Genomic DNA, 22,941 nt, shown 5'->3' with positions numbered 1-22,941 from the left:
TTCTGCAAGCGTGGAGGAATATTTTTCTCGTTTGAAGAGGCTATGCTGTCTGCCTTTTCACTCTCTCGCTTGCTTCTCAAAAGTGGTTTGCGCTGTGTCAACTGCATGCGCAAGCACCCTGGCTAGCTACTGCCCCATTGAGAAGATTCAGACAAATTACAAGACAGACTCGATCCTCTCAATCCGTATATACGACTTGAGACACATTTGCAGAAATACTAAAAGTTTAAAAGAATTATAGTTCCGAAACGTTTTCCATGTTCTAGTATCGAAAAGTACAGACATTTTGGTATACCGTCCAACACTAGTATTTTCCACGTTGAAACAACTTTTATTCAACCAGTTTGTGCGCAGTGGGCTGTCTCCAGGAGCAAGAATCTCAATGCACTGCTTGTCATTACGTTAGGTAATTGGCATGTCATGGTGACATCCAGATGGTAACCAAAATCTATTTATTTTACAAGTTTTAACTAGTGCGATGCTGCTGTTGTTGCCAGCTAGCAAGCGTAAACTAGCTTGTTGGAAAGGGCTCATCAGACGACTGACTAAACTCACTGAACCGAATCCATTCTCTCCACTCGACTCTCAGCAACATACATCACCAATTTTCGGCACCAGGCGTGTCCGTTTAGCCTCTCCAGTAATTGACATCGGTTTATTGTATTATAAACAGAGGGCATCCGTATAGGAAAAATTAACAACATTGGGGAATAAGCAGGTAGAGACTATGTATCCCCGATGTCAGCAAAGGAGATTTTTACAATGCATTTCTTCGGAGGATGAATTACAGACGGAGGCCCTCTTAGTAAAAGATCCCTATGTTATGTCTCAGCGACGTAAGAACATTGTGATTTTCCAGTAGTCTCAGCATGGGGAGGCAGGTAGCCTAGCGGTTAGAGCGTTGGACTAGTAAGTGAAAGGTTGCAAGATCGACTCCCCGAGCTGACAAGGTTCTGCCCCTGAACAAGGCAGTTAACCCACTGTTCCTAGGCTGTCATTGAAAATAAGATGTTGTTCTTAACTGACTTGCCTAGTGAAATAAAGGTAAAATAGTGCCTTTGTAAGTCTGTGTGCTTTCTGGGTTGGAGCTAAAGCCTGTATCAGACAATAAAGAGCATCACTGCTAAAGAGTTGAAAAGACATGTCACTACAAGTGTTGAATGGCATTCAGCCAACATAAAAGACAGTATGAGTCTTCTTCAACCCCTCTCCAGCCAGGAGAAGAGATTGTTCTTCAGGCTATATCCTTTATTAAAGTTCCTTCGAAAAACAAGTGAACAGCAGTCTGACCTTTCTCCTTCTCTCTGAAGACAAATGTAATTGAAAGGAGGAAGCAATCACCTTAAAAGAAGTGAACTAGTCTGCAAAAGATGAGACCTGACTGCATGACCAATCCATTTGTTGAAGCAGTATGTAGTTCCCACAGACAGAGCAGTAGCAAAGTACAATCAACTTTTCTTTGATACTTTGATTAAATAAGAAGAGAGATACTCACCTCTCATCTAAAATATCTTACAGTTGCGGGCCCTAAAGTTAGGTTGTGTTGCGGTATTGGCAGATGCACAATGCATGTGCAACATGACGCTCCGCCGCCTCGACATGTCAGTTAGTCTAAAAACTGAAGCATAACTAGCCACGAAGACCACACTGGCACAATGTTGTGACATATTTGTGATTGATATATTGGCTTAATTTTTAAATTTTTAATATAAACTTTTGATTCCAGGTAGAACCTTTGCCTTGTTTGAGGGTACTTCGTTGGGTAAAAAAAGTGTTCTACCTCAAACCAAAAAGGGATTTATTCTACAGGAACAGCAAAATAACCTTTTATGAAATCTTTTCTCTAAGAGTAAGAGTTCATATCAAATGCGAATTAGATTCCACAACCAATACACTTGACAACGTTAAAGGAAAGGTTTTCACCCGAGAGGTACGTTTTCAGGTTGCTAAGCTACAGGACTGTTTCGCTAGCACAAACTGGAATATAAACCAGGATTCATATGATAACATTCAGGAGTTTACAACATCAGTCACCGGCTTCATCAAAACTTCTCTAGGATAGGGGGCAACATTTTCACGTTTGGATGAAAAGCATACCCAAATTCAACTGCCAGCTACTCATCCCCAGAAGATAAGATATGCATATTATTATATTTGGATAGAAAACACTCTGAAGTTTCTAAAACTGTTTGAATCATGTCTGTGAGTATAACAGAACTTATTTAGCAGGCGAAACCCTGAGGACAAACCATTCAGATTTTGTTTTGTTTTGAGGTCACTCTCTTTTCAATGGGTTTTCATTGGGAATCAAGATTTCTAATTGACCTTCTTGCAGTTCCTACCGCTTCCACTGGATGTCAACAGTCTTTAGAAATTGGTTGAGGTTTTTTCCTTTGTGTAATGAAGAAGTACGGCCATCTTGAACGAGGGTCACTTGAAGTGTACTGTTAGTTAGAGGCGCGTGACCAGAAAGCTAGCTACAGTTTGTTTTAATCCTGTATTGAACACAGATCATTCCGTCTTCAATTTTTTATCGATTATTTACATAAAAAAATACCTAAAGTTGTATTACAAAAGTAGTTTGAAATGTTTTGGCAAAGTTTAAAGGTAACTTTTGAGATATTTTGTAATCATGTTGCACAAGTTGGAACCGGTGTTTTTTTGGATCAAACGCGCCAAATAAATTGACATTTTGGATATATATCGACTGAACTAATCGAACAAAAGGACCATTTGTGATGTTTATGGGACATATTGGAGTGCCAACAACAGAAGCTCGTCAAAGGTAAGGCATGAATTATATTTTTATTTCTGCGTTTTGTGTCGCACCTGCAGGGTTGAAATATGCTTCTCGCTTTGTTTACTCTGTTGCTATCCTCAGATAATAGCATCGTTTGCTTTCGCCGAAAAGCCTATTTTAATTCTGACATATTGGCTGGATTCACTTGTTAACAAACTATAGTTTTGGCATGTCGGTTAGGACATCTACTTTGTGCATGACAAGTCATTTTTCCAACAATTGTTTACAGACAGATTATTTCACTTATAATTCACTGTATCACAATTCCAGTGGGTCAGAAGTTTACATACACGAAGTTGAAAATGATGTAATGGCTTTAGAAGCTTCGGATAGGCTTATTGACATCCTTTGAGTCAATTGGTTCATCCTTGGGAGACATTTCCAAACGCCTGAAGGTACCACGATCATCTGTACAAACAATAGTACGCAAGTATAAACACCATGGGACCATGGTAAACACCATACCGCTCAGGAAGGAGACACGTTCTATCTCCTAGAGATGAACGTAGTTTGGTGTGAAAAGTGCAAATCAATCCCAGAAAAACAGCAAAGGACCTTGTGAAGAGGCTGGAGGAAACAGGTACAAAAGTATCTTTATCCACAGTAAAACGAGTCCTATATCGACATAACCTGAAAGGCCGCTCAGCAAGGAAGAAGCCACTGCTCCAAAACGCCATAAAAAAGCCAGACTACGGTTTGCAACTGCACATGGGGACAAAGATCGTACTTTTTGGAGAAATGTCCTCTGGTCTGAATGAAACAAAAATAGAACTGTTTGGCCATAATGACCATCGTTATGTTTGGAGTGAAAAGGGGGAGGCTTGCAAGCCGAAGAACACCATCTCAACCATGAAACACGGGGGTGGCAGCATCATGTTGTGGGGGTGCTTTGCTGCAGGAGTGACTGGTGCACTTCCCAAAATAGATGGCATCATGAGGAAGGAAAATTATGTGGACTAGGATAAAAAAATACAGGACTAAGATCAAATCCAGCTCTGACAATCGATGGATGTGATAGGGCTGGCAAACTATTGCAGATTACAAAGGGGCCATATGGAATACCAAGACGCATACTCAGAGCATGTGCTGACTAGCTGGCAAGGATCTTCACTGACATTTTCAACCTATCCCTGACCCGGTCTGTAATACCAACTTGTTTCAAGCAGATGACCATACTCCCCGTGGCCAAGAATGCCAAGGTAGCCTGCCTAAATGACTATTGCCCCGTAACACTCACATCTATAGCCATGAAATGCTTTGAAAAGCTGGTCATGGCTCACATCAGCACCATCATCCCAGACACCCTGGATCCACTCCAATTCGCATACCACCCCAACAGATCCACAGATGACGCAATCTCTAATGCACTCCACACTGCCCTCACCCACCTGGATCAAATGAATACCTATATAGGAATGCTGTTCATTGACTACAGCTCAGCATTCAACACCATAGTCCCCTCCAAGCTAATCACCAAGCTCAGGACCCTGGGACTGAACACCTCCGTCTGCAACTGGTCCTGGACTTCCTGACGGGCCACTCCCAGATGGTGATGGTAGGCAACAACACATCCGCCACGCTGACCATCAACACGGGGGCCCCTCAGGGGTGAGTGCTTAGTCCCCTCCTGTACTCCATGTTATCCCACGACTGCATGGTAGCACAGGTGCCCACGACTCCAACACCATTATCAAGTTTGCTGATGACACGACGGTGGTAGGACTGATCACTGACGACGAGGCAACCTATAGGGAGGAAGTCAGAGACCTGTCAGTGTGGTGCCAGGACAACAACCTCTCCCTCAACATCAGCAAGGCAAAGGAGATGATTGTGGACTACAGGAAATGGAGGGGAGAGCACGCCTCCATCCACATCAATAGGGCTGTAGGGGAGCGGGTCTAGAGCTTCAAGTTCCATGGTGTCCACATCGCTAAGGAATTAACATGATCCACACACACGGACACAGTTGTGAAGAGGGCATGACAGCGCCTCTTCCCTTTCAGGAGGCTGAAAAGATTTGGCATGGGCTCTCAGATCCTCAAAAAGTACTACAGCTGCACCATTGAGAACATCTTGACTGGCAGCATCACCGCTTGATATGGCAAATGTAAGGTACCCAACCGCAAGACGCTATAGAGGGTGGTGTGTATGGCCCAGTACATCACTGGGGCCAAGCTCCCTGCCATTTAGGACCTCTATACCAGGCGGTGTCAGAGGAAGATCAAAAGAATGTAAAAGACTCCAGCCACCCAAGCCATAGACTGTTCTCTCTGCTATCACACGGAAAGCGGTACCAGTGCACCAAGTCTGGAACCAACAGGACCCCGAACAGCTTCTTTCCCCAAGCCATTAATAAGACTGCTAAACACGATTGCTCAATAGCTAATCAAAAGGCTACCCGGACTACCTGCAAAACTTCTTAGGGATAGGCGTCCCGTCAACGGGACAGTTGTAAATATAATATAAGTGTCGGCTGAAAGCTTAAATTATTGTTAATATAACTGCACTGTCCAATTTACAGTAGCTATTACTGCAAAAAGAATGCCATGCTATTGTTTGAGGAGTGCTCCTAACAACAAAACACATTTTTCACCGCAATAGGTTTGATAAATTTACCTCTAAAGGTGAAATGTGTACTTACATTCTGAAATATTGCTCTGATTTATCATTCAAAGGGTCCCAGAGATAACATGAAGTGTAGTTTTGTTAGATAACATCCTTTTTCATATCCTAAAAAGGTCCATATGGCATGCACGATCGATTCTGTATTTCCACTCGTTCAATTTGCAAAGAAAGGAATCTGTGAAAATCTAACCCTAAACGTTGTTTCAACCAGTCAAATCATGTTCGTATTTATTACTCAGAGATCCTAGAATGTAACCAGACTTCACTATATCATTAGGAGTGTAGTATATCCTATAGGACACCAAATTTGTTCAGAGAGCGACGGCTTCATGGCACACCGATTGTGCGGGCGGTCTTCACTTGATTGACTGTAACTTTGTAAAATAAGCACCAATCGGGGTCAAACCCAGTATCTGTCACAAAATGTTGCTGCTAACCTTGTGCGACGTCAAGCCTTTTCCTTTTGGACAAACATTTTAAGAATATGGAGAGTTATGAAGTTATGAAAACTGTGTGTTTTGCAAATGTTGAACTTATAATATGGCTACTAATACTGGAAAAGCTAAATCAAAGTCCAAGTATACAGATTTGATGATATTCTTGCAGAAAAATGTAATGTGAATGTAAATGTCTCCTTCACGATTTGCCCAAATGTACCTGGGTGACTTCACACTAAATGTTATGTAGTTTTCTCATACTTCAAGTTATCCGTCTGAAACTTTGCACATACACTGCTGCCATCTTGTGGACACCATCAGATGGCTAGATTTGGGACCTTTCTGTTGCCTTTCAAAGATAGTGGTAGATTTTTTTTTTAAACAGTTGTTTTATTCATTGTATTTTCCTCTACCAGATCTATTGTGTTATGTTCTCCTACAATCAATTCACATTTCCACAAACTTCAAAGTGTTACCTTTCAAATGGTACCAAGAATATGCATATCCTTGCTTCAGGGCCTGAGCTAAAGGCAGTTAGATTTGGGTATATCATTTTAGGCGAAAATTGAAAAAAAGGGGGCTACCCCTAATTAACTCTCTTGCCCTGACTCTATGCTCAAGTTCACACATACTTACACTGACAGCCCAACACACAAATACACTTTTTTTTAACCAACTCATACTTTTGTATATATATATATATATATATATATATATATATATATATATATAAATAAACAGACTACAAAGTATGTGGATACCCCTTCAAATTTGTGGATTAGGCTATTTTAGCCACAGCCGTTGTATACAATTGAACAGACAGCCATGCAATCTCCATAGACAAACATTGGCAGTAGAATGGCCCGTACTGAAGAGCTCAGTGACTTTCAACGAGGTACCGCCATATGATGCCACCTTTCCAACAAGTCAGTTTGGCAAATTTCTGCCCTGCTAGAGCTGCTCCGGTCAACTGTAAGTGCTGTTATTGTGAAGTGGAAATGTCTAGGAGCAACAACGGCTCAGCCGCGAAGTGGTAGCCAACACAAGCTCACAGAACGGCACCGTGAATGCTGAAGTGCGTAACGCATAAAAATCGTCCTCGGTTTCAACACTCACTACTGAGTTCCAAACTGCCTCTGGAAGCAAAGTCAGCACAATAACTGTTCGTCCGGAGCTTCATGAAATGGGTATTCATGGCCGAGCAGCCACACATAGGCCTAAGATCACCATGCGCAATGCCAAGCGTCGACTGGAGTGGTATAAAGCTCGCCGCCATTGGACTCTGGAGCAGTGGAAACACGTTCTCTGGAGTGATGAATCACGCTTCACCATCTGGCAGTCTGACGGACGAATCTGGCTTTGGCCGATGCCAGGAGAACGCTACCTGCCCCAATGCATAGTGCCAACTGTAAAGTTTGGTGGAGGAGGAATAATGGTTTGGCCCCTTAGTGTCGGTGACGGGAAATCATAACGCTCCAGAATACATAGACAATCTAGATGATTCTGTGCTTCCAACTTTGTGGCAACAGTTTGGGGAAGGCCTTTTCCTGTTTCAGCTCACAATGCCCTCGTGCACAAAGCGAGGTCCATACAGAAAAGGTTTGGCGAGTATGCATTTCACTGTTAAAGCCAAATTATGCTTGGTCCAAAAATGTGGTCGGAGGCTCCGTATGGAGGGAGTGACGCAATTGTGGTGCCTCCGGAGGCATGCAGAAGTTAAATTGAGCTCCGTATCGCGTGTGCGCCACCCAAAGTTTGTAACCATGTGGAGGGCTCCGTTTGATTGTGTGATGGAAGGTGGTGGCGGGGGGTCAAGTATAAACACAAACTCATATCCGTGACATCAGCTTTGCTCCACGAAGCGCAAGAAGTGCCCTAACTTCTGCAGAGGCCGTATCACAGTAAATGATGTACGGCAACTGCAGAAGTCGGATTTACCATGCAGAGCCTTTTAGTCTACACCTGTTGTTTACGAAGCATGTGATAAAAATAATTTGATTTTCTCATGAGTTGAGGCAGCCCTCCTCTTCCAGCAGGATCAGACAATGTGGTCTAATTAAAAGATGCCTTTGCATGACTTGCTTGGGCTTCGTCACGCCGAGGTGAGCTCTAATTGGGAGAGCTGATTTAGCGGTGGCCCATTCGGAAATGAGCCAGGTTAAAAAGCAGTGATGAATCTCGACAGCAATCATGTCACTTTGTGTCACAATGTACTCACTGGTTTCAGACACTTTGGGGAGGGAGAACAATAGCACTTTTTGGATACTGCGAAGCATCTTTCACAAATCTGATAAAATGCTACAATTTGATATAATTTGAGAGGGAATTTTGAGGTCAGACATCTATGAATCATAAGACAGAGGAATATGATTAAGATAGTGATTGATTTAGTCAGATGTGTCCCTGTCTTGGCATGGGGCTATTAGCTGATGCTGACAAATAATAAAAGACATAGAGAGAAAATAATCTGTGTGGCGTCCACATCTTTCTCTTTATCAATTTGTTTATCAAAATTGACCAGCGCTGGTGTTTAGACCTGAACTTTCTATACATCGGTTAAAAATATGGACAGCATTACTGGTGCCGTTGTTATGAACTGTTATGGGCATCCATTTTGTGAAGGCTTATGCATGGCATTGAGACCTTACAACATAGTCTCATTAAAGACCTGACCTTCGCATCATTTCCTTCACATCAAGGAGACTTCTGTGTGGCGAATTCCTCCAGCTTTGGGTGTAAAATTAGCTGAAAATAAGACTCCTGTTGTTTTTTTTACACTTATTTGTTCAGGAAGTCCTCCCCTTTTTCTTTCTCCTCTGAAGTATCTGTCCAGGGAGATAGAATCCAAGGAGAACTCGTTTTTTTCTTCTTTGTGTTTAGTGTTTGTTATTCTTTCTTCATCGGCTCATGAAGATAAGCTAAGCGCTACGTCCTCTAAAGTCTATTTCGGTCGGTGTCTGTCTGGTCCCTTTTTGTTTCGCACTTTTCCACATCAAACAGATGTCGTTTTTTATTTTTTCCCCGCCCTTGCTCTACCCTTGTTCAATCACTTCACATAACTACTTGAAGCTGACACTAGCTCATTGGCTTACACAATGGTTCCGCAATTTGTGTTTTATGTTGACATATTTAGAGATTCTCGTGTTCTTCGTGACTTTACCACACCATGTTGAAGCATCAACCAGCAGTAGAAACAACAACAAAGCGTTCTCCCCACCCGTTTTGGTAAAAAGCTAAGGGATGGGGCTGGAGAAATGGAACCACTCTCAAATTCATAGACAGAGCTACGGATGCAAGGACTGACCATCCATGATATCAAAATGATAGTTTTAACCATGTTTTGAGGTTATATAGTGTTTGTTAACATTTACTTTGTTGACAAACATTGCAGTAAAACAAGTTTATATTTTGGGTTATGATTAGTACGACAGTTGAACTAAGCTCATGAGGCATTTATAAGTTATATTCTTCAAGAATCAATGGGTACATATAATTAATTTATAAGTCCAAAAATGGATGTTGGCAACTACTGATTGCCCCTTTAATGTAATGTTTTCAGGGTGTCATTTATGTGGGCTGTAAGGGTGGGTAGTCATTGTCAGACTTCGCAGGAAATCACAAGAAACTAAGGATACTCCGTTCTGAATCATGCCAATACGGACCTTCTGACGATGTGTGTTTTCATTACGCAATGATGTTATATATATAGCATACGAGTGTGAGTGTTTTTTTGTTGTTGCCTCATGTCAGTAGGCATAATACAGCTCTGATAGGTATTGGGAGAATTTAAGTTAGCAAAATCAAGTATTTCACAGTCGACCATATTTTGATTACTAACAGTCCTAGGAAGTTAAATACAATTTATTGTCACATGCTGTCACGACTTCCGCCGAAGTCGGGTCCACTGCTCGTTCGGGCGGCGCTCGGCGGTCGGCGTCGCCGGTCTTCTAGCCATCATCGATCCACTTTTCATTTTCCATGTGTTTTGTCTTGTTTTTCCTCACACCTGGTTTCAATTCCCTCAATTACTTGTTGTGTACTTAACCCTCTGTTCCCCCCATGTCTTTGTGTGGCGCACGACGGGTTATTTTTGTGCCCATGTATCTTGTTGTTCTGGTTGCCGTTGGTTTTGCTAATAAATCTCCGGTTATCACCCAGTTCTGCTCTCCTGCGCCTGACTTCTCTGCCGCCAATTACGCACCCCGCTACACATGCTTTGTAACCAGGTGTTGACTGACAGTGACATGCTTATTTACGGACCCTTCCCAACAATGCAGAAAGAAAAAAATAGAAATAATACAAAAATAAATACACAATGTTATAGGGGGAAACACGTTTTGCCAGCAATATAATAGAGAAAATGAAACATGTATTATTCTTGCAGCATCAGTCAGCCTTGGATACAAATTGATATGGGTGGTGTTCAGTAGCATGGACTACTCAAAAATAGAACAGGACTCTATTTCAAGAAACAGCAAGGTCTCTCAACTGAGCCCGACAGATTGACATACACCATTTTAGTTTCCCACTCTCCTTTGACATGAACTCTTTATCAGCAAAGGGAAGTGTATGAATAAAGAAAGCATTGTGGATGGCAACTTCACATCTGTAAAAGCGTGACAGCAAAAAACAAATTACAGAAGGTCATCAAATAGTATTTATATAGTTCCCAAGGACTCAGGACTCTTCTGTGGATCAGTAAATACTGCAGCGTAAAGTACCAGCACCTCATTGCAAGAAATAAAACTCTGCCTGTTCATTTCCCACAGTAAGTCCATCATAAACACAATAAAAAAATGGATCATCATATCAACAACAACTGCTCCCTCCCTCCATCACTCTCTCACCAGTGGGAAGACATGGGAGATCTTGCCATCCGGGGGCAGCTTTGCTCCAAAGCCGTAGGCAGGGAACATCTTGTCACTGTCGTAGTCCTGGATGATCTCCCCCACAGCCTTCAGGGCCATTGCGTAGGCATTCATCTGGTAGGGACTCATGTAGTGCAGAGAGGTGGGCTGGGATGGGTTACCTGGAACACAGCAACAGAGCATTGGTTATTTTGTTATATATATTTTTTACCTTTATTTAGAAAGGGAAGTCATATTGAGACCCAGGTCTCGTTTTCAATTGAGCCCTACGACACAACACACAAAATAGAAAACACACACATCAAGTACAAAAAAGGCATTGGCCAAACAGGCAACGTTTCACACTATCATACTACTTGTCTTAGAATGCATGTTGAATACATTGATCTAGATAAGTGCTATGCTATTGACCTATTGACCTACAGCCACAAGGCTGTGGGTTCAATTCCATCAGCATCCACCGACAAGTAGCTACAGCATTGCAGTATCTAACGTTCATTTGATAGTAAAATATTGCCGGCAATATTTGGCCCTGCTTTGACAAATGTTAAAGTAAGATTATTTTGAAAGACGTTTGGGGAAACTAGTCCTTTAGTAGAGCCCTACGACTCGTATAAGTGATTCTGCCACACTTACCATTAGACGCTGTGAAATCGATGGCCACTGTGAAGTTGAGTTGCGTCCTGGGGAGACAATGATGAATTACATTGAATAACCCAAACTCTTACCAGACAAAAACATAATAAAGACTAAAAAGGACTGTTTGTCTGTTGAAACGATGCAAAACAATTTCAGACATGAAAGCTAGGCTGAGCGAGCCCATCWACAGCTCATCAACATTAGCCTCTAATGTTAATGGGACGTCACAAAGATTTGGCTCACCCTCCCCGGATGAAGTCTACAAACGTGTACTCTGACTCCACTTTAAAGGACAGCAGTGTGACCTTCGGGGGAGGGAGAGAGGAGGAGAAGGAGAGGGGGGAGAAATAGGGAGAGAGGGGAGAGAAACAGTGAGAGAGAGATAAAGAGGGGGGGATATAAGGTAAGGGATATAAGCAGAAACAGGAAGAGGGCAAGTGAAAGAGAGAGAGGGAAGAGAAGGAGATGGCCAATGCAAAACCTTTAATGCATATGACATATCACATTGGCAATGAATCCCATCTATAAAACATATGATAGATGGACAATGGAAAGCTCAAGATCAAAGGTACTTACTGTCCCTGAATTGATGTATTTTTTCTTCTTGCCTTTCTTTTTATGGTTTAGAACCTGGGCAAAAAGAGGAAAAATGTGTACATTGAAAAGATGACTAGTTTGATTTCACCACATAGTTTGCTGTGTGAAAGTGTGGTATGGAAAGAAACTGACCGTAAGGAACATGTCATATTCTAAGAGATAGAGGACGGATGAAAAATAACATTATTTTCATAGCGGGGATACCTAAGTGAAGTCGTAAGAATTGGAAAATGTGAATCACAAAAATGCTCATCTCATTATTAAAGAGACAATATGTTTTCTGATGTCTTATTTGAGTAACAGCTGTGTGCTGTGTACATGTGTACTTAAACATTAGTCAGTAAAAAATGTCCTGCATAGAGAGACAACATAATATAACCCTTATTATAAAGCATTATAAAGGCTCAAACATGCGTTAAAAAAGTAATACATTCCCAGTGAGCACAAGACGTACAATTTTTTTTCCCCAATGTCTTTTTAACAAAAAATATGTATTTTCAACTTTTTTTAAATGTCTTGTGCTCGTTGGGTTATACCTGCAGGCTGTAGCCCTTTCCCGCAGTCAAATGACCTAGTGGAATGTTATTCATATTTTTCATAATTTTCATAATTAATGTATTATTTTTTTTTTTTTACAGAAAATCCTGTTTCTATGCGAAACAGTTGTGTTATATTTCAGTCTTCTGTGATGTGCAGTATATGAAGTGTAATTTTGGGATGCAAACTCAACATTTAATACATTTCAACTCTCTATCTGACATCTTTTTTTAAAGCCCAGAACCAAGTGTGTGAGCTGTATACTTTAGTTTCAAAGTAGATTTGTTTAAGACCACCAAGAAGCACTCTGTGTGACCATGACTTAGTCCACTGCAATAATTTAAGTGTTACCGTTCTTTTTGATTTTTTTTTACCTCATAGACGTTGAACTGGCTCTGGCCTCTGGAGAATTCTCTGTAGCTGGTGGTGAACTCGCCAATGAAGTCATGACTGTGGGAATAGTTGYAAGAGTAACACCTGCAGCATCTGAAAGAGTAGTATACTAAAGGAAACACCAACCCCGTCCCCTCTCTGTACATCTAAATATCATCACCTAAAGCCAAATAGAACCTGCCCGCTATCAATCTGCGTGTGATATTTAGAGAGGAAGSCTTGTGGCCACATTAGTAGCCACCATCAGTGAAGAAGGAGAGAGGGAAAGAGGACAGAGAGATGGGGGGGGAGAGATGGAGGGAGGCAGTCAACACTCATATTCATAAACCCTCTCCCTTCTGATATTACCGCCAACCTTTTAAAGTTCCGGTCAGTGAATTATGGTTGTGTGTGCTTATGGTAGAGAGTCCCTCTCACTCCCCCTCATCCCCCCATCCCAATGTCACTGGACTAATAAGGTGATGAAGATTCCCCTCCAGAGAAAGAACGAGGGATGACATTTGAGGGAGACTTGGAGCGTCTGAGGCTGTCTGGAGATTGTAAATGAAATTAATGAGTGAAGAAACAAGGGGGAGGAGGGAAGCGAGAAGAGAGGAGAGAGAGACAATTACCTTCCATCTCTGTCCCAATCATACACGTCCACCTTGACTGTCCTGGAGAAAGGGAAGATACGAGAGAACGATGAGAATCGAAGAGAGGGTGTGTGTGTGTGTGTGTGTGTGCATGTGCATGTGCGTGCGTGTGCATGTGTGTGTGGGTTTGTGTGTGTGTGTGTGAGAGAGATAAAGTGAGAAAGAGAGAAATGAAAGATAGTATACTACAGAAGCTTGAACAACAGTAATAACACATGTGGAAATACACATGTCATATACATGTATTATACAACGGATGGGTCTAATCCTGAATGCTGATTGGTTAAAACTGCATTCCAACTAAAACTAAAGTGGATGAGTGGAACATTTCTTTTGATATTTTCTGCGGCATGACTATGGATGAATGGGAAAAAGAGATGGCTAAAACACCCAGGCATGCAGATTTTGAGGATCCTGCATTGAATGACCTAGAGAAAAGCCACAACGGAAAAAAACACAGTTCAGAATACAAACTGGGCTATGCGTTGCTTCGAGGGCTGGCTAGCAAAGAAGAAAAAAGTTGCTGACTTCAAAACTGTCACGAAGGAAGAGTTTAACATCCTTCTCTGACTGTTTTATGGAAATGTACGAAATGGGAAGGGGGAGCAGTACAGCATAAGTAGCTACCTGGTATTCCGTAGTGGGCTCAACCGGGTTCTAAAAGACCCACCCATCGGTGGCAGCTGGTGCCTTACGAAGGACACTGAATTTACCACCTCAAATCATGTATTTCTGGGCAACATCAAACAGCTAAGAAAGCAAGGAAAAAATATCACAAACAGCCACCCTCCCATTACCGATAAGGACATGGCCCAGCTCCAAAACTCCCAGGCTCTGAGTCCCGGTACACCAAGGGGTCTGGTCCAGAATGTGTGGTTTGACCTCCAGTTACATACAACAGACAACTAAAGCCCAACTCATTCCTCGTAAAAACAGACGAGAACGGTCTACGGTATGTTGTTCATAGCCTGTTTGTGTTATTTCCAAGTTGCACTCGTAATTAGGCTACTGGAAAACAATATTATAACAACGCATTCTCTCTCTCTCAGATACGCCACTCTCGCATATAACGAGGCCACAAAGAATTATCTGGACCCAAGGGAGACACCCGTGCCAAAACATCCAACAAACACCGGCAATATCACATAAGTCAGCTGTGGTGGATAACAAAGAGAATATATGGTTTAATTTATTAAAATCAGCTCAAATGAATGTCATGGACGGTCTTTCTTTGGTCTGAACAGTGTTCTGACAAGGGAGCACAATTTTTCTGCCAGGCAAAGTCAGGCACCATAAGCTCATTGTTATGGATGTATCCAAATAAATCTTCACTAGAAAACAGCTTAAATAAATGGAAATGCAGCTACTTTGCTGTTATTCTGTCTGCACTGTTTGACGTGACTGTAAATTAGCCGTAGATGGCTAGCTAGCAAGCAAAGGAAAATAACGTTGCCAGTCGGTATGGCAATATAACATTTAGAACGAACRACTGGGTTGCGTCTATAGATACAGAACAAAAAGAACAAACGACTGGGTCACATCTCTAGCAACCCTACATTTGTGTCGGGACTATATCTTGTGGAAGGATGAAATAGTACGAATAAATTAATCAAAATAACGTTTTTAAGGAAAATACCTCRATCATTATTTGATGATCATCTCGGGCCTAACAACGCCCGTGCCAATATATCCAACAAACACCGGCTTCTCGGGCATTATTACGTATATGTAACTACATGTTTGGGAAAGAGAAGGAGAGAGGGAGGCAAACACAGTATGTCCCTTGAGAAATGTGAAGTGATGATCAATATAAATAGCCTTACGGATTTACCCTGTAAAAATTATTTTGGGACACATACGGATTTACCCTGTAAAAATGTATTTGGGACACAAACTACATTGAATTGATTAACAATAAAATACGATTAATTGACATTTGCATTTTGCCTAAATCAGTAATATTGTGTGATTGCGTGAGGGTGTGTGTATTTGTGTGCATGTATGCATGTGTGTGTGCGTGTGTGTGTAATAACCAAAGATAAATGAAACGTTGTGGAACCTCCATGTTGGTCCCAATAACACCAGCGCTGGCCTTTGAGACAATATGGCCGACTGCTGGCATTATTCTGACCACCACAGAGCATCATGGGTACTGTAGTACATCATGCTACAGCAACATTCCATAGTCCTTAGTATTGAGCMCAGACAGTGACAAAACCACAAATCATTGGCTACTTAGTCCCACAGTCTTGCCAATGGCTCAGTTGTATGGAAGGCATAATGGGAACTCCCCCAGATGTCACACCAAACTCATTTAGCTATCAGAAAAAAACTCCCTGGTTTTACTGAATATAGAGTACCTGCTACAGTATCCGGACGTTGCTTTGACTAAAAGCTTCTGCTCAATTACCAAATGTAACAGTAGGGACAATGTACAGGAAATCTACAGAAAACCACATGAAACTTCCAAAATATACTGAACAAAAATATAAACACAACATGTAAAGTGTTGGTCCCATGTTTCATGAGCTGAAATAAAAGATCCCAGAACTTTTCCATTAGCACAAAAAGCTTATTTCTCTCAAAAGCTGTGCACATTTGTTTACATCCATGTCAGTGAGCATTTCTCCTTTGCCAAGATAATCCATCCACCTGACAGGTGGCATATCAAAAAGCTGATTAAACAGCATGATCATTACACAGGTGCACCTTGTGCTGGGGGACAATAAAAKGCCACTCTAAAATGTGCAATTTTGTCACACAACACAATGCCACATGTCTCAAGTTTTGAGGGAGCATGCAATTGGCACGCTGACTGCAGGAATGTCCACCAGAGCTGTTGCCAGAGAATTTAATGTTAATTTCTCTACCATAAGCYGTTGTTTTAGAGAATTTGGCAGTACGGCCAACTGGCCTCACAACCGTAGACCATGTGTAACCACGCCAGACCAGGACCTCCGCATCCGTCTTTTTCTCCTGCGGGATGGTCTGAGACCAGCCACATGGACATCTGATGAAACTGTGGGTTTGCACAATGTAAGAATTTCTGCACACACTGTTAGAAACCGTCTCAGGGAAGCTCGTCTGCGTGCTCGTCATCYTCACCAGGGTCTTGACCTGACTGCAGTTTGGCGTCATAACCAACTTCAGTGTGCAAATGCTCACCTTCTATGGCCACTGGCAGGCTGCAGAAGTGTGCTCTTTACGGATTAATCCCGGTTTCAACTGTACCGGGCAGATGGCAGACAGCGTGTATGGGCGAGTGGTTTGCTGACGTCAACTTTGTGAAAAGAGTGCCCCACGGTGGCAGTAGGGTTATGGTATGGGGAGGCATAAGCTACGGACAACGAACACAATTGCATTTTATCAATGGCAATTTGAATGCACAGAGACACCGTGAAGAGATCCTGAGGTCCATTGTCGTACCATTCAGCCGCCGCCATCACCGCATGTTTCAGCATGATAATGCACTGCCCCATGTTTGATTGAGTGTGTGGACAGGTGTCTTTTATACAGGTAACGAGTTCAAACAGGTGCAGTTAATACAGGTAATGAGTGGAGAACAGGAGGGCTTCTTAAAAAAAAACGAACAGGTCTGTGAGAGCTGGAATTCTTACTGGTTGGTAGGTGATCAAATACTTATGTCATGCAATAAAATGCAAATTAATTACTTAAAAATCATACAATGTGATTTTCTGGATTTTTGTTTTAGATTCCGTCTCTCACAGTTGAAGTGTACCTATGATAAAAATTACAGACCTCTACATGCTTTGTAAGTAGGAAAACCTGCAAAATCGGCAGTGTATCAAATACTTGTTCTCCCCACTTGTATGTGAAGGAGATGTGTCGCGCTGCATGAGGCAAATGGTCACACCAGATACTAACTTGTTTTCTGATCCATGCCTCTACCTTTTTTAAGATATCTCTGACTAACAGATGCATATCTGTATTCCCAGTCATGTGAAAGCCTAATGAATGTATTTCAGTTGACTGATTTCCTTGTATGAACTGTAACTCAGTAAAATCTTTGAAATTGTAGAATGTTGCATTAATATTTTTGTTCAGTGTAGCTCATGTGGTCATCCTTTACCCTGGGTACTAAGTGACCTTTGACCCGTTGACCTTTGATCTCTTGGCTGTCTGCGTCACTCACCTGTCATAGTCTCCGTTACAGAGGGCTCGTACAGGGATGGTGAAGGGCTGCCACGCAGGGTTCAGAGTATTCTTTACCACCTCCGTCTTATGGCAGATGGTGAACCTACGGTACACAGCACACACAAGGAGCTCTGAATACAGATACTGTACAGGGATGGAACATAGGCCTTAGAAGTATCAACCACAAATACCAAAGAAGATGGTGAACCTACGGAAATCAAATTACCCATAAGGGTGCAGTCGAATGGCCGTGGTCTGAGGGGCTTTTCCCCCTGTTCTAGTAATTGTATTTATATGGTCCCCATTTCAACACAGTACAAGCAAGGACCACTAAGTACAGGGATGAAAAGGCATAGCCCTAGAAGTATAAGCCACAAATACCAAATAAATGAAAGTCTTTGTTTTCTCCAAAATACTTGTTGTGACAGATTCATTCATTTGTGTTGAGTATTTGGATCTACATAACAGACAATGTGGGAAGTGAACTCATCTTGACACACACACACACACACGCACACGCACACACATACTCACGTTCCGTCTTCATTACTGCGGTAGAAGACCAGGAATGGGTCTGACTTGCCGAAGAAGTCTTTCTTGTCCAGCTTGTTGGCACACAGCTGCATGGTAGCAATGTCCTGAGAGAAAAGACAAGTTTCAACGTCAAAGCAAGGTGGTGGTTTTAGGTCACCATAGTGACATAAGTAATATAAATGACATATAACTAATATGTCCGTTGAAATGACATATATTGTAACTACAATGTCACTGTTAAATGWCACTATTTTGAAATATTCTAATGTTGCATTTCTATATTTCTCTGACCAAGTATGTGAAAGTATGGCTCTTGTTTGGGGATGGTTAAGAGGTTGAATTATTACAACCTTTTAATAAGATAAAGAATAACTATACGAGCTTTAATGGTAAAAGTCGTTAATAAGTATGGTATGCGTATGGAGCTGCAATGCACCTCAGGGACAACACCCATAGTCATAATATTTCACAGGGAAATCGATGAGAAAGCAAAAACAACAGACTCATTTGGTTGAGCAAATATCTCCCGAGGAGGAGCAGCCCACCCRTATAAATAGAACATTCACTTGAATGGGGGTTCCCGTTCTAGTAATTCTATTTCTATGAGCCCGACATCCTTTAGAAATCACACCTTTTGGAGATCTGAGCAAGGTGGCAGAATAAACACAACATGTCATCTGCCTTGCAGCATGCCCCTTCCACTGTATTTCTGTAATGAACGATATAATGAACTATGTTCTCCATGTCTTAGAGCAAYGGTCTGCAACCTTTTCTAGCRTGACAGCTACTTACATTTTTTKGGCAGAAAACAGTGCACTAATTTCTCTTTTACACTAAGGACCTGCAAGCTTTTCTAGCATAAGAGCTCAAATTAAACATGTCTCGAGCGAATCTTTTTTTCTAGCTTTTCTAGCTTTCAAATCGGCACCATCTTCTCTTCTCCCCTGCGAGAATGTGCCTATTTGAAAGCTAGAAAAAAGAAGTAGCTCGAGACATGTTTAATTTTAGCTCTCATGCTAGAAAAGGTTGCAGGTCCTTAGCGTAAAATAAAAGTTTGTGCACGGTCTTCTGCCAATATACCTGGTCAAATAATGGTTAATAAACAACTCTATGGGGGCGGGGGCTATAAAATATGTGATTTCATATTTTCCCAAATAATGTTCTCAGTTTTATTTGTCAATTTTTTTGTGTGTGTGTGTGGGGTGGAGAGATAGAGACAGACAGAGACAGGGAGAGGGAAACAGCAAGAGAGAGACAGAAAGAGAGAGAGAGAGGGATAGAGACAGAGAGAGAGAAAGAGAGAGAGAGAGAGGGACAGAAAGAGACAGAGACAGGGAGACAGCAAGAGAGAGAGAGAGAGAGAGGGACGGACAGAGAGAGGGTGAGTATATTAACGGAACAGAGAGATAGAGATACAATTATTCATACCTCTGAGGGGGATTGTCAATGTCGTTATTCACAGATCGGATGCATATTTATTTTAATATTGTAGTCTTCATTTCTCTGTCAGAATGATAATTTTTCAATGTCTGCGTCCCAAATGGCACCCTACTCCCTGCCTTGCAAAAGTATTCATCCCCCTTGGAGTTTTTCCTATTTTGTTGCATTACAACCTGTAATTTAAATAGATTTTTGGGGGGACTTCATGTAATGGTGTCACGCCCTGACCTTAGTTTTCTATGTTTTCTGTATTATTTTAGTCAGGTCAGGGTGTGACGAGGGTGGGTATGCTTGTTTTTGTCTTGTCTAGGGTTTTTGTAAGTCTAGGTAATTGTAGGTCTATGGTGACCTGAATTGGTTCCCAATCAGAAACAGCTGTTTATCGTTGTCTCTGWTTGGGGATCCTATTTAGGTTGCCATTTTCCATTTTGGTTTGATGGGTTCTTGTCTATGTGTAGTTGCCTGTTCAGCACTCTTTGGTATAGCTTCAAGGTTCGTTTAGTTATTTTGTTCATTTTGTTCAGTGTTCATTCTTTAAAAGTAGAATGTACGCTTAACACGCTGCGCCTTGGTCTCCTCCCTACGACGGCCGTGACAAATGGACATACACAAAATAGTCCAAATTGGTGAAGTGACAKAAAAAAATTACTTGTTTAAAAAAACRTAAAACGGAAAGTGGTGCGGGCATATGTATTCACACCCTTTCCTATGAAGCCCCTGAATAAGATCTGGTACAACCAATTACCTTCAGAAGTCACACAATTAGTTAAATAAAGTCCATCCATGTGCAATCTAAGTGTCACATGATCTCAGTATATATACACCTGTTCTGAAAGGCCCCAGAGTCTGCAACACCACTAAGCAAGGGGCACAACCAAGCAAGCAGCACCATGAAGACCAAGTAACTCTCCAAACAAAGTTGTGGAGAAGTACAGATCAGGGTTGGTTTATAAAAAAATATCAGAAACTTTGAACATCCCACGGAGCACAATTAAATCCATTATTAAAAAATGGAAAGAATATGGCACCGCAACAAACCTGCCAAGAGAGGGTCGCCCACCAAAACTCATGGACCAGGCAAGGAGGGCATTAATCAGATAGACAACAAAGAGACCAACGATAACCCTGAAGGAGCTGTAAAGCTCCACAGCGGAGATTGGAGTATCTGTCCATAGGACCAATTTAAGCCATACACTACACAGAGCTGSGTTTTACAGAAGAGTGGCCAGATAAAAGCCATTGCTTAACTTTTTAGGGATAGGGGGCAGCATTTTCACTTTGGATGAATAGCGTGCCCAAATTGAACTGCCTCCTACTCTGTCGCAGATGCTAATATATGCATATTAATTACTATTGGATAGAAAACACTCTGACGTTTCTAAAACTGTTTGAATTATGTCTGTGAGTATAACATAACTCATATGGCAGGCAAACTTCCAAACAGGAAGTGGAAATTCTCTTGTGTTTTTTCTACTCATCGCCTATTCCAATTGCCTTCCACTAGATGTCAACAGTCGGTAGAACGTTGAATGAAGTTTATACTGTGATGTTGGACCGGATGGGAGGTGTTTCAGTCAGTGGTTTGGCAGATTGCCAGTTCCTGGTCAAGCGCATTCCTCATGATATCGCCTTGCTATAACTTTTACAGACACGAAGGAATGCTCCGGTTGGAACGTTATTGGATATATATGATAACAACATCCTGAAGATTGATTATCTACTTAGTTTGACAAGTTTATTCGACCTGTGAATAAACTTTTTGAAGTTTCGTCCGACGTTATGCGTCACTTGCACAAGCGTTGGATATGTGTACTAAACGTGCTAGCAAAAGTAGCTATTTGGACAAAAATAATTGACATTATCAAACAAAACAACAATATTGTCGAACTGGGATTCCTGGGAATGCATTTTGATGAAGATAATCAAAGGTAAGGGAATATTTATGATGTAATTTCGTATTTCTGTTGACTCCAACATGGCGGAGAAATGTTATTTATATTTGAGCACAGTCTCAGATTATTGCATGGTATGCTTTTTACGTAAAGTTTTTTTTGAAATCTGACACAGCGGTTGCATTAAGAACAAGTGTATCTTTAATATATGTAAAACATGTATCTTTCATCAAAGTGTATGATGAGATACCTGTTATTTGACGTGGCTCTGCAATTCCTCCGGATATTTTGGAGGCATTCTGAACATGCGCCAATGTAAACTAAGATTTTGGATATAAATATGCACATTATCGAACAAAGAGACATACATGCTGCTGACAATGATGTCCCTAAACTGTATCAGTAAATATGTATTCAGTGTAACTATGAGATGTTGTTTAACCGCATAACGCACCTTCTACAGGTGGAAGTGGAGGCAACTGAGAAATCTGCCGGAACAAGCTGCACACATAAATGCGTAACAAATAACAGGGAGTGTAGGAGAAGGACAGAGTGCGTAACCCATGATCTGAGGAACCTGCGTCTGGGAAGTAAGCATAGCAGGGAAAGATGCATAAGAGGCCACGAGCTGAGTAACAAAGTGCTGATACCTGCTCTGATAAGGCATCAATGAGGAATGCGGAACAGGGGTAACGGGAGGGAGGATAGAAAGGCACTGGCATCTGGAACCCCTGCTTGAGTAAGCATAAATCTTGCGGAATTAAACAGTCGGCACGATAGCATCTTTGGCGTAGGGAGGATAGGTGGCCATCATCCTGGTGCGTGGGAACTTCGAATTTCTGGGTGATTCCTATCTTTTGGCTGGTACAAGGAAAGAAAAATAGGCGATGTGTCTAATTGAACTTAAATCGGTGGACTAACCATATTAAATCACCTTATGTGATCTGTGTTTTCGTTGATAATATGCTTCGAATTTCAACCCATTAAACTTTAATAAAAAAGCTTGGACATGCCATGTGTCCTACCTTGCCCTCAGTAGATTAAACAAATGTTTATCTAGTTTCATTTGCAATTGCCTACCACTTGACATTTTTATCATGGTACCAGATGTAATATAAGAATTTACTATTATTACATAACCAGAAAGTATAGTTAATTTGATGCCATGGTATTTTACGCAAAGGATCCGCGTGCTGCCTTCCATTCAGAGTCTTACTTGAGCTAATGTGTGTGGTCGGGGGAGTCCACCGGGTGTTGAAGACACCATAAGCCCACATACCGCCTGGGTGCAAAACGCACGCTCGCAGTGAACGTGTCGGAACATAACACAGGGAAACGATTTGCCAAGTAAGGTTACCTAAAGAGAAATTAAGCCGAACTTGAGAAGCAAAT

At 41.6% G+C, this 22,941-nt stretch overlaps 1 protein-coding gene across 1 annotated transcript in view; it reads right to left on the bottom strand.

The window, feature by feature from the left end:
• LOC111961576 (copine-9-like) overlaps positions 1-22,941 on the bottom strand; it is a 115,760-nt gene that overhangs the window by 17,620 nt on the left and 75,199 nt on the right. Inside the window, exons 5-12 of the mRNA XM_070441547.1 lie at positions 18,218-18,321; positions 17,682-17,786; positions 13,508-13,549; positions 12,878-12,953; positions 11,946-11,999; positions 11,613-11,674; positions 11,367-11,413; positions 10,710-10,891 (exon numbers count right to left, since the gene is read on the bottom strand). Coding sequence (XP_070297648.1) covers positions 10,710-10,891; positions 11,367-11,413; positions 11,613-11,674; positions 11,946-11,999; positions 12,878-12,953; positions 13,508-13,549; positions 17,682-17,786; positions 18,218-18,321 — 672 coding nt within the window. The remainder of the gene's footprint in view (positions 1-10,709; positions 10,892-11,366; positions 11,414-11,612; positions 11,675-11,945; positions 12,000-12,877; positions 12,954-13,507; positions 13,550-17,681; positions 17,787-18,217; positions 18,322-22,941) is intronic.

The sequence above is a fragment of the Salvelinus sp. IW2-2015 genome, linkage group LG1 (assembly GCF_002910315.2).
Source record: "Salvelinus sp. IW2-2015 linkage group LG1, ASM291031v2, whole genome shotgun sequence".
NCBI classification, from domain to species: domain Eukaryota; kingdom Metazoa; phylum Chordata; class Actinopteri; order Salmoniformes; family Salmonidae; genus Salvelinus; species Salvelinus sp. IW2-2015.
Note: the sequence above shows the minus strand (reverse complement) of the source record. Positions and strands in the feature narration are given on the sequence as shown.